The sequence below is a fragment of the Rhinoderma darwinii genome, chromosome 1 (genome assembly GCF_050947455.1).
Source record: "Rhinoderma darwinii isolate aRhiDar2 chromosome 1, aRhiDar2.hap1, whole genome shotgun sequence".
Classification (NCBI taxonomy): Eukaryota; Metazoa; Chordata; class Amphibia; order Anura; family Rhinodermatidae; genus Rhinoderma; species Rhinoderma darwinii.
Window position 1 is genome coordinate 284,268,252 of NC_134687.1, and position 17,496 is coordinate 284,285,747.

Sequence of the window (17,496 nt, forward strand, 5' to 3'; positions counted from 1 at the left end):
TCCCTATCTCCCAATGAGTCCATTTTATCCTCTGACCATGGCATATCCCCCTCCCTCTTACAATTGTCCATTCATAATACCTCTGCTAGTCTTTTTGAAATGTCTCTACCCACCTGTACAGAGAATGTCGCCTTTGCATCATTGCCTAATGATGCAATTTTTGTTGCATCTGAAGCTGCAGCTTCAGCGCCTGTATCTTTTTTAGACACTACTACTTCTTTTTTAGGACTTCCTTCCCAACTCACAATGCCACCTGTCACGCCGACCATCAACAGCAACGACCACCTCATCACTTACCTCATAAGTCCAAAAATTCAAACAATTACACATTTTTTTCCCTTAGTTCAAAAAATATCGACAAAAAGAAAATTAGATATAGAGGAAGAAGAGGAGGCCGTAAACGAAATGCAAACAAAGAGACCCTCACCAACCAATCTGAAGAAACATCGAACCATTTATTAAAAATCAAACTTTTCAACTTATCCTCTTATGAATTTAATACACATGAGATTAGTCTCCTTAGCAAAGGTCTCTCTTTTTGCCCTGTCTCCCCACCCAATACTTTTGATCTCTTTATGGACCTTAATCGTTTTATCCGTAAACTTACCCTTACTAGGCATTTCTCTATGTCCAAAATGGCCCCTACCGTTCCATTACCGACTGCGATTTCTGAACCATCCACTTCAGTTAGTCCCCAAGTAATTATTGCCACTAATTTGAAGCCTAAATCAAACTTTTACCCTTTGCACCACCAAGGTTCTTTTATAGAAACCTTTTCTGCTTTAGTAGGTAATGAACTCAGATCCCTCGATAAACCCATTAATACTCCTCATAATCTCACTTACCAGGAGAGAATTGCCCTGAAATCATTGGCCAAAAATAATACTATTGTGATCCGTTCTGCTGACAAGGGCGGTGGGATTGTTATCATGGACAAGGACAAATATTTGGATGAATCTTATAGAATTTTGGACGACAGCAGTTTCTATGTTAAATTAGCTATAAACCCGTTACCCATTCATATACCTAAATACGCCCTTCTTATAGATACAGCTTTCCATGAAGGGATCATCACCAAAAAGGAAAGAGGCTTTCTCAATATGCCCTTCCCAAGCATACCCTTTTTATACCATCTCCCAAAGGTGCACAAATCCATAACTAACCCCCCAGGTCGTCCGATCATATCGGGGATCGGGTCCCTTACTAGCAACCTCTCACATTTCATTGATACTCACCTTCAACCTTTAGTAGTCAGTCTTCCATCATACCTTAGGGACTCGACCCAAGTAATCAGAGAACTTCACTCACTTAACATCACCAATTCTATGTACCCCATCAATTTCCTCACAGCTGATGTAACTGCCCTCTATAGCAATATTCCCCACTCCAAAGGTCTAAAGGTCATTAGTTCTGCATTATCTACTAAAACCTGTATGCCAGAGAATCAGATTGCATTTTTAAACAAATGTGTTGACTTTATTTTAAATCATAATTCTTTTACTTTTGATAATAAATTCTACAACCAAATCAAAGGATGCGCCATGGGCTCAAGGTTCGCACCGTCCTATGCTAATTTATACATGGGACAATTTGAAGATCAATATATATACCATGATCACCCCTTCAGAAGTAAAATTCTATTTTATAAACGTTATATCGACGACCTCCTCTTCGTTTGGTTGGGCAATGAGACCGAAGCTTCATCTTTCATTGAGCATCTAAATTTAAATAACTTAGGACTGTCTTTTACATACACTTTTTCCACTTTGTCTATCGACTTTTTAGACCTAACCATTTCATTTGACACCAGAATTAACAAATTTATAACAAAGACACATTTCAAATCTGTTGATGTAAATAGCTACTTAAATTTCAACAGTGCCCACTACCCCCCATGGATTAAAAATGTTCCCTTTGGACAGTTTAGAAGAGTGAGAAAAAATTGCACAACCGACTCCGATTTTACAGAGGAATGTAACCTATTGGAAAAAAGGTTCAGGGAAAAACATTTTCCTTTAAGTTTAATCAAAGGGGCACGTCAGAAAGCTTCTCTATTATCACAATTTTCGTGCATTAAGCAAGATAGAGCAATCGAAAATAAACAGAAATTTAGTAATAATTTTATTACAACTTTTAATAGTGGAAACAAAAAAATCCGAGAGGTCCTTGATAAACATTGGCACATTTTGAGAAATGATCCTTTTTTAAAAACTGAATTACCGGATAGACCCACCATTACCTATCGACGATCAAAATCTCTTAAAAATATTTTAGCACCTAGTAAACTAAAAAATCCCATGGTACCTGTTTCCATTTTGCTTCCTAGAATTTTAGGCTCTTTCAAATGTGGCCGACAGCGATGTATGTGCTGCACCAATATCACTCACAAGACCTCCATTTACACATCCACAATGACTAAAGAATCTTTTAAGATCAATAGCTTTCTGAACTGTGGAAGCTCGTTCGTTATTTATTTGTTGGAATGTCCGTGTCATCTCCAATACATTGGCCATACTACGCAATGTTTACGGACCAGAATCAATAACCACAGATTCAACATAAATACTGTTTTTTTAAAACATAGTGTCTCTCGACACTTCTCCACTACACATAATAGTCAGTTTAGTAGTTTGCTCATTACACCTATAGAGCAAATTCCGCACAATATCACTAATCGATTCAGCAAACTTAAACAACGCGAAAACTACTGGATTTTTAAAATGAAAACTCTTCAACCTGATGGCCTTAATGATGTCTCTGAGTCCACTTTGGATTAATAATGGCCTTAATTACTAATACAGTATATTCTTATTTTTTCCATTTATTGATTTATGTTTCAGTTCATGATATGACATTATATTATATATTCATGGCTATACTGTTTTTTGACCCGTATTGTCGGTTTAATATATTTGTGCAATTTTATGTTATGTACCATTAATGTTTTATCTTCATCGTTGCTTACTTTAAGTTTCTCTTGCATCATCAGTGGTTCTTTCCGTTATAGACATATTCTTGATTTCTTTGGAATATATTCAGGACATATGCCCTTTGCCATCATCAGTATTAATAGTACATACTGTTAATTATCACTTACTGTCCTTTACATTTGTACATTTCATTATTTAGCCTCTTGTCTCCACATCATTCTTCATCTTTATTATTTCGTTCTTTACCTATTATCATTTACCGGCTGCCGGCTTTAATATCGGCTTTATAGCGTATCATTATACCATACCAGATTCATTTGTTCACAAATTTCGTATAAATTATTCATATACAGTATTGTTACCCCTATTTTCTCAGTAATGCTCACATTTATGTTTTTGCATTCTAAATTTATACATATGACATCCCTTTTCTCTACATTCGTTGAGCCGTTATTTATTTATGTTTTACCGGCATTTGCCGACTCCATTCTTTTGAGTGTATAAGGATTAACTTCCAATTGTCTTTCTGACTTTCCTGATTATCGTGCCAATATACTGCCTATTTATACATTTTACATATTTTATTATTCTTATACTGTTTATAATTGTTTTATATCTTGCATTGACACCAGCACCTATTTATCCGTTTATTTCACGGATAACCCCTCATCTTGTTCTGCATCCCCTGATTTTGTACCACTTGTTTCATTGTTCCTATATTGTTTCCTAGCATATGGACTTTATCTTTCCTTTTTTAACATTTTTATTATTTTGATTATGTTTATTATGTTTTGGTCATTGTTATCTGTCATTTTTTAACCTTTGAACTCTGACGTCACTTGAACGCCCTGCCCCTGTTCACATTGGCGGGTTTTTTCGAACTTCAAGACTCTATTTAAACTGTGATGTCTGTGCTCTCTTTCATGACCTGATGAAGATGCCGGTACGGCATTGAAACGCGTAGTCATAATACCAATAAATTTTATTCAATTATCATCATTTTATCATTGAATTATCATCATCATTCCGAAGTTTTCACTTCGGTCTCATCCGTGTGCAGCAGCGCCCTTGCAGACTCTTTTTTCCAGCTTACCCAGCATTCATTATCAGGACACTTGATTAACGTTAATCTCTGTGTATGTGGCTGCACATCGCTGCTGTGTAAATGAATGGAGAGGAGTGTATGACGCTGACTGGTCACTGATTCATCAGCGTCATACACATAAACACGCCCAGTTAAAAACACAATACACGCCCAGTTGGACATAACGAGAAAAAAAACGCCCAGTTGTCCATTTCAAAGCTCATTTGCATATATATAAAATAGCTCATAACTTGGCCAAAAATGAACGTTTAAAAAAAACAAAAAACTTTACTGTTATCTACATTGCAGCGTCGATCACATGCAATAGGAGATAGGGCTTTGAGAATCTGGTGACAGAGCCTCTTTAAGTTAGGTTAAGGGGCTAGGACTCATTGCACCTTTCTGTAGCATGACTTTCCAATTTCAAGTATTAAAGCAACCCTCTAGTGCCCAAAAAAAAAACTAGCTATAGTAGAATGATTTTTAACTTACCTAGTGTCCATCCCGTTGGTTCTTCTCTCTCTGTTGCATCGTTCTCGGTCCCCGTTGTCTTCCATCCAACATGGTCGCCGCTGTCTCAAACTTGCATAGGGAGCGTAGTCTGCATTTCTGAGACATGCCCCCTCCTCCTCCTTCACCTCTAATGGAGCAGCGCTGATGACACTTCAGAGGGCAGTGAAGGAGGAGGGGGTATGTCTCAGACATTCAGACAACGCTCCCTATACAAGTCTGAGACAGCGGCAGCCATCTCGGATGAAAGACAACGAGGACAGAAAACGATGCAACAGAGAGAAGAATCAAATGGATACACCCTAGTTAAGTTAAAAATCATTCTACTATTGCTAGTTTTTTTTTTTTGTGGGGACTGGAGGGTCGCTTTAAGCTACACCTGCAGTCCAAACAAATATTTAGAGTTGCATGTAACTCAGTATACTCCTGTGGACTGAAGTTGTTACAACGAAAAAGTTATGCTACAAAAAGTTGCTAAGGCCCTAGCCTAAGTTGTGCAACTGTATTCATTCCTATGGAAGTCACTGTTCTGCAACTCCAAGTTCATGCAAGAATTGAGCAACTAAAGTCCTAGGGGAACCCAGTATATTACATTTTTCAAGAAACACGTCTCTGGGGACCTATTAAGTACATGCAGAAATGGATTAAAGAAATTTAGCGCAGATATATTTTTTTTCCCTAAAGCTAAATAACAATTCATCACAATCATCGCACTGTAATAAATATTTGTTCTGCTCAATTTTTATTATATTATTTTTCTCTACCTTAGGATTTTAACTTTACATTATTTGTATAAATAACATTATTAACAAAATAAATTAAAAAAAATGAGCTAGATTTATTATTTCATATAACCATTTATTCCTTTTATTTTTTTCTATTTTTATCTCGGGATTCCCGACACTCCCCCGGAGACTCTGTAAAATGTTATATTGCTCTTTTATTTTACCTTTAGCTGTATGCCAGGTTCGGCCACTGCTCTGAAGGGGTTTGCCTGCCAATATGTTTGTTCCATCTGTTTCCACATTACAGCATAGAAACTCGAGCTGTCCTGATAGCCGAATATAAATCCAGCGTAATCGTCATCTGTTTCAGTGTTAACATGAAATGTCCCCTCAAAGTCCACTCCATTAAATGCTGTGTAACCTAAACACAGACAGTAGAAACACAACATTACTACGACATATTTGCTATGGAAACAGAATGATTTTTTTAAGAACATTTTGAATACATTTTCATATTTACAGGTTCCTGCATATAAATAACCCTGCATGACTAGCAGTGTTAGGCCTCATGCACACGACCGTGCTCGTAATTACGACTCGTAATTTCGAGCACGGCCGGGCACGGCTGACCACGGGCAGCCGGCCGCTTTTCCGAGCCGTGCTCCCATTATAAAGTATAGCAGCACGGCCCGTAAAATAAAAAAATAGAACATGTTCTATTTTTTTAACGGCACGGGCACCTTCCCGTGAGAAAACGGGAAGGTACCCGTGGCTAACAGAAGTCTATGGGCCCGTTATTTCGGGTCGTAATTATGACCCGCAATAACGGGTGTTTTTACGGTCGTGTGCATGAGGCCTTAGGGCATGTTCAGACGTGGCGGAAATGCTGTTGAATTCTGCTGTGGACAGTCCGCAGTGGAATTCTGCAGCAGCCGTTTCTTACATTTCTTTCTATACATTTTTAGGAAACTTAGTTCAGACATTGCGGAAAATAACTGTGTAGAATTTAGGCTGTGGTGCAGAATTTTCCCTCCGCAGCATGCGTATTATGTAGCGGAGAAGAAGCGGAATTTCACTGCGGATTTCAGTCTTTGCAATGCAAAAACTGAAATCTGTGGCAAGTCCGCTGTGATATCTGCAACATCTGAATTACCTGTCAAATATGCAAATGTTGGTGCAGATTCGTTGCGTAATTGCCCCAAATCTGCACCAACATTTGCAGCGGAAAAATTCTGCCACGTCTGAACATGGCCTAAAGAGCTCAGAAGTTGAGCAGTTTGGTTTACATCAGAGTGGAGTGTGCACCTCTTGGTAACAGTAGCTTGCAGTTTAAAGAAGAATATAATATAATTTATGCAGTACGTGCATATAATCCAACATCCTTGGTTCTCGGACCTGTCGTATCACGAGGGTTTCCAAATTATGGTGCCCACGAAGGAGATGTAAAAATGCCAGTGAGGTGCATCACAGTCATGTATGAAGAAGATATAGCTGTAAATAACTGCTATCACTGTTAGGGCATGTTCACACGGCAGCGTCCATTACGGCTGTAATCACGGAGCTGTTTTCAGGAGAAAACAGCTCCTGAATTTCAGACGTAAGACATGTTGCCGGCGTTTTTCGCTGCGTCCATTACGGATGTAATTGGAGCTGTTTTTCTATGGTGCCAATGGAAAACGGCTCCAATTACGTCCCAAGAAGTGACAGGCACTTCTTTGACGCGGGCATCTTTTTTACGCGCTGTCTTTTGACAGCGGTGCGTAAAAAAAATGACCGTCGGCACAGAACATCGTAAAGCCCATTCAAATGAATGGGCAGATGTTTGCCGGCGCATTGGAGCCGTATTTTCTGACGTAATTCGAGGTTAAAACGCCCGAATTACGTCCGTAAATAGGGTGTGTGAACCCAGCCTTATGGGGGAAGTGGGGCATCTGAATATTTTAATTGCAATAGTGCCAAGATATATGATGTTAAAGAATACAGTACATAAAGTATACGTTAAAATACAAGTACAAAAATACAGTACATAAAGTATACGTTAGAAAAAAAGTCTTACCAACAGCTAATCCCGGATCACTATTCATTGTCTGGACAATTTCCATACCCTGGAAAATTAAAAGGTACATTTAAAATACTGTTAGAGTAAAGAGGTTTTTCCATCAGGGACATTCATGACATATCCACAGGATATGTCATAAATGTCGGATAGATGCGGGTCCCACCTCTGGGTCCCGCGCCTATCTCTAGAACAGGGCCCCTAAACACCGTTCTACCTCTCTGTGTTCCCGCTGATGTGTGTGATTTCTGACCATGTAAGATTAAAAAAGCGCTGAGCTACGCTGTTTCTGTAAGGGTATGTTCACACACACTGTTTTCAGACGTAATTCGGGTTTTTTACGTCCGTAAAATACTCCGCGAAAAAACGCGAGTTGTTAAAAACGTAAAAAAACGAAAACAGCTGCGTAATTTCAGACGTATTTTGCTACTGCGTGTGAACATACCCTTAGTCCCATAGAAGTGAATAGCAGTTACAGAAACAGCGTAGCTCGCATGCTACGCTGCTTTCGGAACTGCTATTCCCTACTATGGGAGTTACGGAAACAGATCAGCTCCGCGAGCTATGCTGTTTTCTTCTTCATGGTGGGAAATCACATGCATCAGTGGGAACACAGGAAGGTAGAATGGGACTTAGGGGGCCCCGTTCTAGAGATAGGTGAGGGTCCCAGAGGTGGGACCCGCATCTGACATTTATGACATACATATCCTGCAGATATGTCATAAATGTCCCTGATGGGAAAACCCCTTTAGGTTTAATTATGTAAGGTTACCGAGGCTCCACAGTGATATATTGCAAGTTATGTTTTGCGATATAATTCTCATGCAAGATCGCAGCGGAAACTCGCATGTGATATGCTACCCACGAGAAGTAGGGGGAGGCTATTCAATTGGTTATATGGAATATGGCAAAAAAAAACAACAGTGCTGGATTTTTTTCAATATTGTGGATTCATGTACACGCATGTACACATGATGCCATGCAATCTCATAGGAATACATTACATGAAGCATTGCGCTGCATTCTCGCTCTCCCTCTCTCTCTCTCTCTCTCTCTCTCTCTCTCTCCGATGAGTTGTAGTTTTTCATGGCACCATTTATTGTACCATATAATGTACTGGGATACTGGTAACAAATTCTTTGTGGTGTGGAGTGGGAAAAAAAAAAGCGATTCCTCCATTGTTTTTTGGGGTTTGTTTTTACGTTGTTCACCGTGCAATAAAAACAACATGTTAACTTTATTCTGCGGGTCAATACGATTATGGCGATACCAAACTTACATCGTTTTTTTATGTTTTACTACTTGACAAGGTAAAAACTGTTAAAAATAAAATTTGTTTTGCGTCGCCATATTCTGAAAGCCATAACTTTTTTTTCTTTTTCCATCGATTGGGCTTATATTTTGCGGAGTGAGCTGACATTTTTATTGGTACCATTTTGGGGTACATAAGACTTTTTAATAATTTTTTGTGAGAGATGAGGTGATCAAAAATCAACGATTCTGGCGGTTTAAATATTTTTTTTTCTCTACTGCGTTCACAGTGTGGGTTAAATAATGTTAAACTATTATAGTTCGGACTTTTACAGACGAGGCGATGCAAATTCTGTTTATTATTTTATTTATTTATTTTACATTGCTTTGGGGGGAAATGGGAAAGTTTTTTTTTTTTAACTTTAAAAAAAACACATACATAAAAAAAAACAACTTTAACTGCTTTTTACTCGTCTCCCTAGGGGACTTGAACCAGCGATTGTTGAATCGCTTGAATGATACACTGCAATGCTAATACTAATGCCTCTGGCAGGACTTAATTGAAGCAGAAAGATGGCAGACCTGGCATAACCATCGGCACCCCGCGGTCACATTGCAGTGGTGGTGGGACAGCAGGGGGGCTGCGTTCCTCCGTTCTAATGGCTTAGATGCCGCGTTCGATATTGACCGTGGCATCTAAGGGGTGAAATGGTTGCAGTGAAGTGTCGGCTGCCACAAACAGCTGACACCCACTTAGTATGAAGCGGGCTCAGCACTTGAGCTGCTCCATACATCCTCCTGCCGGATATGACGTAAGTATACGTGTAGGTCAGTAAGGAGTTCGGATGCACCGGGATAATCGGCATGGACTCCATCTTTGTTGAGTAATGCTGAGCCATAACAGCATATTTTGATGTATAACATATAGTTTTGTATGGTTGCGAATGGGTCAGCAGTGGCATTTTCTTAACCTCTAGACAAGCACAATAAATATATTTACATTCCATGCCCTATGCAGCTGGAACATAAACATATGTGGGTCCCCTTTATTGTCAGATTGCACTCTATGGTAACTAGGAGCTGAAATGATTAGCTGCCTGTCACAAAAAATGCTAAATAGAGCGATCAAACTCAAAGTATGCCACGCAGTCAAAAATCATAGATGTTTTACTGCAAATTGCCATTATTTTGCGCCTACAAACGTGATTGACCTTTAAAAACTCTTCAGCCAATAACCGCATAGCAAAAAACTTGGTAAAGCGCGTATGGTTTTACCATGCTTTTTTTTACCACGCTGCACCCTACTGACCCATATGTATTCAGCCTAAGGGTAAGGCCACACGGAGCGGGCCTGAAACAGTCGCAATGCGGCCAACTACCGCGCTGGCACTATGTAGGCGCAGCTGTCAAATACCTTGTTAATGGGTATTCCGGTTACATGCTCATGCGCACTGCCGCTCCATTCATTCTCCATGGGAGCGCCGGAGATAGCCGAGTGCAGTGTTCGGATTTTTCCTGCGCTGCCAGAGAGAATGAATAGGGGGTAACTTGTTGTAACTTGCAAAATCGTGCGGCCATACAGAGCGTATTAATTTATGGCTGCACCATTTTGCACATAAAGGAACGGTTTACCCGCATTAACGTACGCCCACTAACAGGCTATTTGACAGCCGCCGCGAACATGGTGCTGTGTCAGGGCCTCTCCGTGTAGCCTTACCCTTAAACCTGCAATAAATATTTACAATTGATCTGACTAAAAGCACCGGACCATGTACTGTACATTTACAGCGCGTAGTTGTTAGCAGCAGTTTGGAGTCTTCTGCTATGCAACTGAGGGAATTTTCATGTGGCAATAATGTCGCCCATTATTCTCTTAAATTTGCAAAAAAACTCAGACTGTGTTTGCCAATAGATCCTAATGGCAGGCACATCAGAAAATCTCAAATTGAGTAAAAAAATAAATAATAATAATGTTAATTGTTGTAAATTATTCTATCTAAATAAATTATATAGGAGCGATTTAATAGTTGTGCCACAAACAGATTAAATATGTTTTATTCAGGCGGTGTTAATCAAATTACCCTTCTAGAAATCTAGAGACAAACTAGACAGATTTAGGCCCCATGCACACGACCGTATTTTTCATCCGTAATTACGGACCCCTTCATTTCTATGGGCTACGGACACCTTTCCGTATTTTGATGGATGGGTGTCCGTTCTGTAGAAATGATCCATAAATTATAGAACATATCCTATTCTTGTCCGTAATTACAGCACGGACTCTCCGTAGAAGTCCATGGATACTTCTGTAATTTCTGACGGATGTGTACCTGAAGCCGTCCATAATTACGGAAGTTTACAGATGTTGCACATCATTTGTAGTTTTCTTCTTTTTGCGGATCAGTATATACGGTTGCGTTACAAATGCACTACGGACCATATTTGCGGATACCATATATGCGAATAAGTTGCGGAGGACTACAGATCCGTGTTTACGGACAGTATTTATGGATGGATCAACATACGGTCGTGTGCATGGAGCCTTAGGCCTCATGAACATGGCTGTGCCTGTAATCACGGCTCGTCGATTACCTGCCCGTCGTGCCTGTAATCACGGCAGCCGGTGGAAATGATGTCCTACTTTTTGCGGTGGCTTTCTACGGCCCGATCACCGGGCCGTGTCCGTGGTCAATAGAAATGAATGGGTCCGTAATTGCGGACCGCATTCACGGCCCGCAATTACAGATGAATTCTACGTTAGTGTGCATTGGGCCTTACATAAGTGAATGTCTGCCTTTTATCATCATGTAATTTTTAGACCCAATATTCTGTGCTGATTCATTTCTTGATAGAACTTTATAGCGTTCGGATAAAGAGCTCTAAATCCCCTGCATAGGCATAGAGTTAAATTTTAACATTTCAGCTGTTTGCAGCTAAATTGCTTATACTTTTATTAATAAGTTCAACAAATGTAAATTCTAACCTGCCCCCAGTGGCACCTGCAAGCAAGTAGAATTTATTATTTTCATGTAAAAATAGAACAGCACTTCATGCTTGTCTTACCAAAGCATGAGTTCCAGGAATGGACGGGGCAACCCTGTTGGCTGCAAAGAATGGTGTTTGCCTCCTGCTCATAGCAAAAGAAGGGGGGCCGAGGTATAGACGGAAGCCACTGAGAATCTCTGACTGTAACCGCTGACTGTCACTTTTGATTTATGGGGGAACTCTAGCTGTCGCTTTGGTTTATATAGAAACTTTCTCACTGGTGATTTTAATAGAGGCAATAGTGTCCCTTTCCATATAGAGGAAGCCCATAATGGTCGTTACCACTATTGTTTTGGAGGTGTGGCATGTTTGATGTCTATGATATTGTCAAAATGTAATATGTTCTATGGAAATATATTGATGTGCGTAAAAATACATTTTAATTATTCAATTTTAAATCTAGTTTATGTCAACATGTGTAGGTATGTATCCATTCAAAAAAAATCGCAATCGTGTTTGTGTGACAATTTGAAACAAATTCTATGTATCCTCTTCTACATGCCTCATTTAAAACAATCCAATTTGGATCAATTTGTGCGTCTCCCTCTGGGTCTAACACAACAGTCTGGTAAGCTCTGAAGTCGGTAAGAGTTATTTCAGCATTGTTTGGACAGACATCAACTTTGTCAACCACCAAATCTCTGTCAAAATCTCCTTCGCATGCGTTCCCAACACCATTTCCTGAAGAAAGAAAAACACATTAGGTTAGTGATATGTCAGAAGTTTTGATCAGTGGGGTCTGAGCACTGAGACCCCCACCGATCGCTAAAACGAAGCAACAGAAGCTCTCGGGTGATTGCTGAGCCGCTTGGTTTCCGATCGTCTTTTCTCGGAAAGCCGAGAACTTGGTGTACGAGCTTATTAGAAAGTCTATAAGCCTGTACACCAATTGTTAGGCTTTCAGAGAAAAGCTGATCAGAAACGAAGAGGCTAAGGGATTACCCGAGCGCTTCTGCCTCTTCGTTTTAGAGATTGTTGGGTGTCTCAGTGCTCAGACCGATCAAAACTATGTCACTATGACAGGTCAGAAGTTTTCTGAAAGTTTAGTTACCCTTTAAGCATTTGAGATGATATAGTAGGACAAGTAGAGACCTCAGAGTATGTACATATTCCAACAAAGAAGAAATGCACAGGACATGAACATTTTCCAGCCTCCAGCTGCGATTACCACAGCACAGTGGCTTTGTCTTTGCACAGCAGGATTATTCTTAAAATATAGAGGTAAAATATTTTATATTTGGTAAGTGTTGTGAAAAAGTACAGATTAAAGGGGTTTACCCATGAGGGACATTTATGACATGTCCACAGGATATGTCAAATGTCAGAGAGATGCGGGTCCCACCTCTGGGATCCACACCTATATCTAGAACGGCGCCCCCTAATTCCCGTTCAACCTTTTTCTGCTATCTCTGCCTCCCGGCCACTTCCTGGTTGTATGGTCCGGAGTTACGAAAACAGCGTAAGTCGCTGAGCTACACTATTTTCGTAAGTCCCATAGTAGTGAATGGCAGTTACGGAAGCAGCGTAGCATGTGAGCTACGCTGTTTCCGTGACTACCAGTCAGTTCTATGGGACTTACGGAAACAGCGTAGCTCAGGTAGCTACGCCGTTTCCTAATTCATTGTCGGAATTCACCTTCTTCTGCTGCAACACAGAGCGGCAGAATGGGGTTTAGGGGGGCTATTCTAGAGATAGGTGCGGGTCCCAGAGGTGGGACCTGCATCTCTCTGACATTTATGACATATCCTCTGGATAATGGTAGAAACAGAAGGATTTGGATCCAGCGTAGATTTGTGAAGTAAAATGGAACAACGTTCCAAGTTTAATGAAAAAATTTCTAATTAAAAAAGAGAGAAAATCACCAGGATGGAAGCTTGAGAATGTGCAGTCCTGGTAGTGTGAGGGAAAGATATCTGTAGTAGGTGAAGCCTACGCGTTTCAAACGCTACACGCGTCCTTAGTCATGGCTGATGCTGACCTTCTGGTGTGTTTGGCTGGAATATATATCCCGGTTTGCAGGTGTTACTAATGACAATGATTGCATTCCCCTAAATTTCTGTTACGTAACCTCACAAAATTGTAATAATATGTATATTTATGAATTGGCTGATAGCTGTAAATTCACAATGAGCCATAATACTGGGATTAGTTGAATTGTTCTAATTTAAGAGACATATTGTATCATGATTTTAGTCAAAATGACACACGTATGTTTGGCTCTAGTTCGTCAGTGAGCATAGCTTCCGGTTTACTGAGTGATTACTTTTGTTTGCGTTTCACAGTACATAGTAACCCTGGAACGCAATCCAGAAATGTAGCGGCAGTTGGAAGCAGATGCCAAGTTGGAAGGTAAATTCAATAAGAAGATATATATAAAGAGAAGAGCATTGTTTAGTCTGTATAATAGTTAAATTGTAACAAATGTAGTCGGGTATAATATCTTTGTATATCTAGAAATTTTTATTTCTGTGAGGATTCAATTATAGGGGATAAACAAAAAAGTATGTTGGATGTCATTATTTGGTTAACAGTAATGCAACCGAGGTGTCTGTCTTTTACTCAGAAGGTCAGTAATAGATATAAATACCACATGAAAAGTGAAGGGTATCTTGAAATTGTATGATTTTAACGAAAGAAAAAACGGAAAATATATACACAGTGATATGTATATTAGGTGTGGTGACTTTAAAAAATGTAAAGATGCAATAAATATATAACATGCACGATACATTATTAAAAATATTAGTACAGACCTTGACAGAAAAAATAAATAAATGAGTAGACTATATGTTAGGAATAAACAATGAAAAAACGAATATTATTGGAATTGGTCGCGTATATAAATGGTGACCCTTATATGACATATTTTTTGGGGAGTATATAGATGAGTGTGTTATTGTGTGAAAAATATAGAATAGTTTTGGAATCTATGCATTCAATGGTATATGAATGTAAATAATGTGAAACTGAGCGAAACTATGAATAGTTAGGAAATATTTAGATATATATTAAGTATGACTTAATAATAAGTATCCTCTGGATATGTCTTAGATGTCCCTCATGGGAAAACTGCTTTAAGCTACTTCAGTTCAGCTCTGTTCACACTGTGCTTGCACTCAATGCTCGAAGTATACCTATAGACTACGCCAACATGCCCATAGAATTTAACAGCCAAATGTATGTAAAAAAGTGTCCTTTTTGCCATATACTTGGATGGTATATGTCGTCATTCCTTTTTTTAAAACTGTATAGATGACTATGCTTTTCAACAGAGTAAAAAAGGAGTATACGAATGGAAGACGTATGCAACTATCTTTTGGCAGTATTTTTAAAGAGCTCTAGGTCTTCCCCGGGTAATTATTGACCAGTAAGCTTAACATCCATGGTGGGGCTATTGAGGGACCATATACAGAAGTATATATGTCTTAGAGGGAGCTAAACTGGGAGAGTCACTTGTTGAGAAGGATCTGGGTGTACTTATAAAACATAAACTAAATAACAGCATGCAGTGTCAATCAGCTGCTTCAAAGGCCAGTAAGATATTGTCATGTATTAAAAGAGGCATGGACTCGCGGGACAGGGATGTAATATTACCACTTTACAAAGCATTAGTGAGGCCTCATCTAGAATATGCAGTTCAGTTCTGGGCTCCAGTTCATAGAAAGGATGCCCTGGAGTTAGAAAAAATACAAAGAAGAGCAACGAAGCTAATAAGAGGCATGGAGAATCTAAGTTATGAGGAAAGATTAAAATAATTACACTTATTTAGCCTTGAAAAGAGATGACTAAGGGGGGGGGACATGATTAACTTCTATAAATATATTAATGGCCCATACAAGAAATCTAGTGAAAACCTGTTCCATGTAAAACCCCCTCAAAAGACAAGGGGCCACTCCCTCGGTCTAGAGAAAAAAAAAAGGTTCAATCTCAAGAGATCACAAGCCTTCTTTACTGTAAGAACTGGGAATGTGTGGAATAGTCTACCGCAGGAACTGGTCACAGCAGGGACAGTAGATGGCTTTAAAAAAGGCTTAGATAATTTCCTAGAATGAAAAAATATCAGCTCTTATGTCAATGTGTAGAATTTTTGTTTCATCCCTTCCCTTTTTCCAATCCCTTGGTTGAACTTGAATTTTAAGAATCTTATAGACAAATTTCATAAGATCCCTCTACCTCATATGAAGAGACAAGCACTGTGAATGACGTGATTATTTGGGAGCCCGGTTAAAGAGTTGCATTGTGGCCAGGAGATTCAAGTTACATCTCTGAGAGTTGTCACACTTTCTGTGGATCTGTCATCAGACTGTGCTGCACTATATAAAGTGTATATATGAGACCTTTGTATTCATGAGGGGTGAGCTCCCCCTTATGAATACACCAGACTCATAAGTAATAGCCGTACGGCACCATTTTTTTTGTGTGCCGTTTTGGCTAATAGGAGAGCGGACGTGTCCCCATACTATGCTCCTCTTATAGTCTGATGAAAAATCTGCTTAAATGCTGTTTTCAGTCACTGCTGCTTACAAAAGTCACATTCAAAAGAGCTATCTCAAAGGATGCTGGCAATTGTGTCCTTTTGAAGAGCTTTTTTTATAATATGGCATATCTTGCAAAAAGTAGAAAGAACATCTGAAGAAAACTCACACAAATGCAGGCAAATGACTGTTTAAAGCAGAACAACATGCTTTGACAGACACCTCACAAATCACAATACATTTTATTACAAATTTGAGAATAATAAATACCATCAGAATCAGCCTGGTCCGGATTGGGTACAAGTCTGCAGTTATCTGGTCCAGGGGGTGCAGTATCGGGAATTCCATCATTATCATCATCATCATCGCACTCATCTCCCATGCCATCCTTGTCTGTATCCAACTGTGAGCTATTAATGTCTGATGGGCAGTTATCTCGTGTGTCCTGAAGGCCATCCCCATCTCTATTTTAGCATAAATAGAAAAGAAAACATGTTTTCTTGATGCATAGAATGAATATAAGTTTTTGTATCAGTATATAGACAAACTTTTAAAGGCGGTCTGTCAGATGCTACATGGCTTACTAAGCTGATACCAGCGCAGGGATAGGGGACCTAAAAACATATGCAAACATATCTTTGTCGCCGCAGATAGAATTACCAATGCAGAGAGCTTTGATTGCGAATGAAATTTAGATCACAAGTGCCCGAGGGCGGTCCCAGGCTCGGTAAGTGCTCCAATTCTCATGTGTAAACCCTGCCCTACGCCTTCACCTTGGTCTTGACTAGGTGTTTCTCCATCGGGTTTAATGTACAGATGTAGCCAAGTTGATCTTGATTCTGATGATTTGCTGCAGCATGGTATCACACAACAAAAGCCATTAAAAAACCATTGATAAGGTCAAGTTAAAGTGTCTTGACACTTTTTAATGTGTTAAAATTCAAGATAAAGATGGCTACATCTGTACATCAGTTGCATTACTCCAAGAAGCCATTTCTGTTGTCAACACCTTCTCTGACAATCTATTCCCAAGAGCCCTGGAGGCCTCATTAATCCTTTGAACATTTAGTATCAAACACCCCCTCAGATAGGCCTTCATGGTATTCTATACAACCAAATAGCGTGATCACCCTTTGTTTATAGTAAAGAATTCCTCGATGGAGTCTGCTGTCCGTCAGGGATACCCAAAACAAGTAAAAGTACTCAATTTTTATCCCATCTTTCCTCTGACTCGGAAACTCAAAGCTCAAAAGCAGTGGGGAATGGTCAGGGATACCTCTAGCCAAGTATTTGAGATCTCTTACAATACTGGCTGTTTGACCATTGTCTAATGCTAATTCTATATGGGAGAGTTCTGTGAGTCTCTGAGTAGCATGGGAACTGCCGCTCTTTGGGAAATGTAAGCCTCCACAAATCGTGA

General features: G+C 39.5%; 1 protein-coding gene across 1 annotated transcript in view; it reads right to left on the reverse strand.

Annotated features, from left to right (window-relative positions):
- COMP (cartilage oligomeric matrix protein) overlaps window positions 1-17,496 on the reverse strand; it is a 188,456-nt gene that overhangs the window by 20,641 nt on the left and 150,319 nt on the right. The window contains exons 13-16 of the mRNA XM_075854768.1: window positions 16,347-16,540; window positions 12,104-12,282; window positions 7,306-7,354; window positions 5,474-5,670 (exon numbers count right to left, since the gene is read on the reverse strand). Coding sequence (XP_075710883.1) covers window positions 5,474-5,670; window positions 7,306-7,354; window positions 12,104-12,282; window positions 16,347-16,540 — 619 coding nt within the window. The remainder of the gene's footprint in view (window positions 1-5,473; window positions 5,671-7,305; window positions 7,355-12,103; window positions 12,283-16,346; window positions 16,541-17,496) is intronic.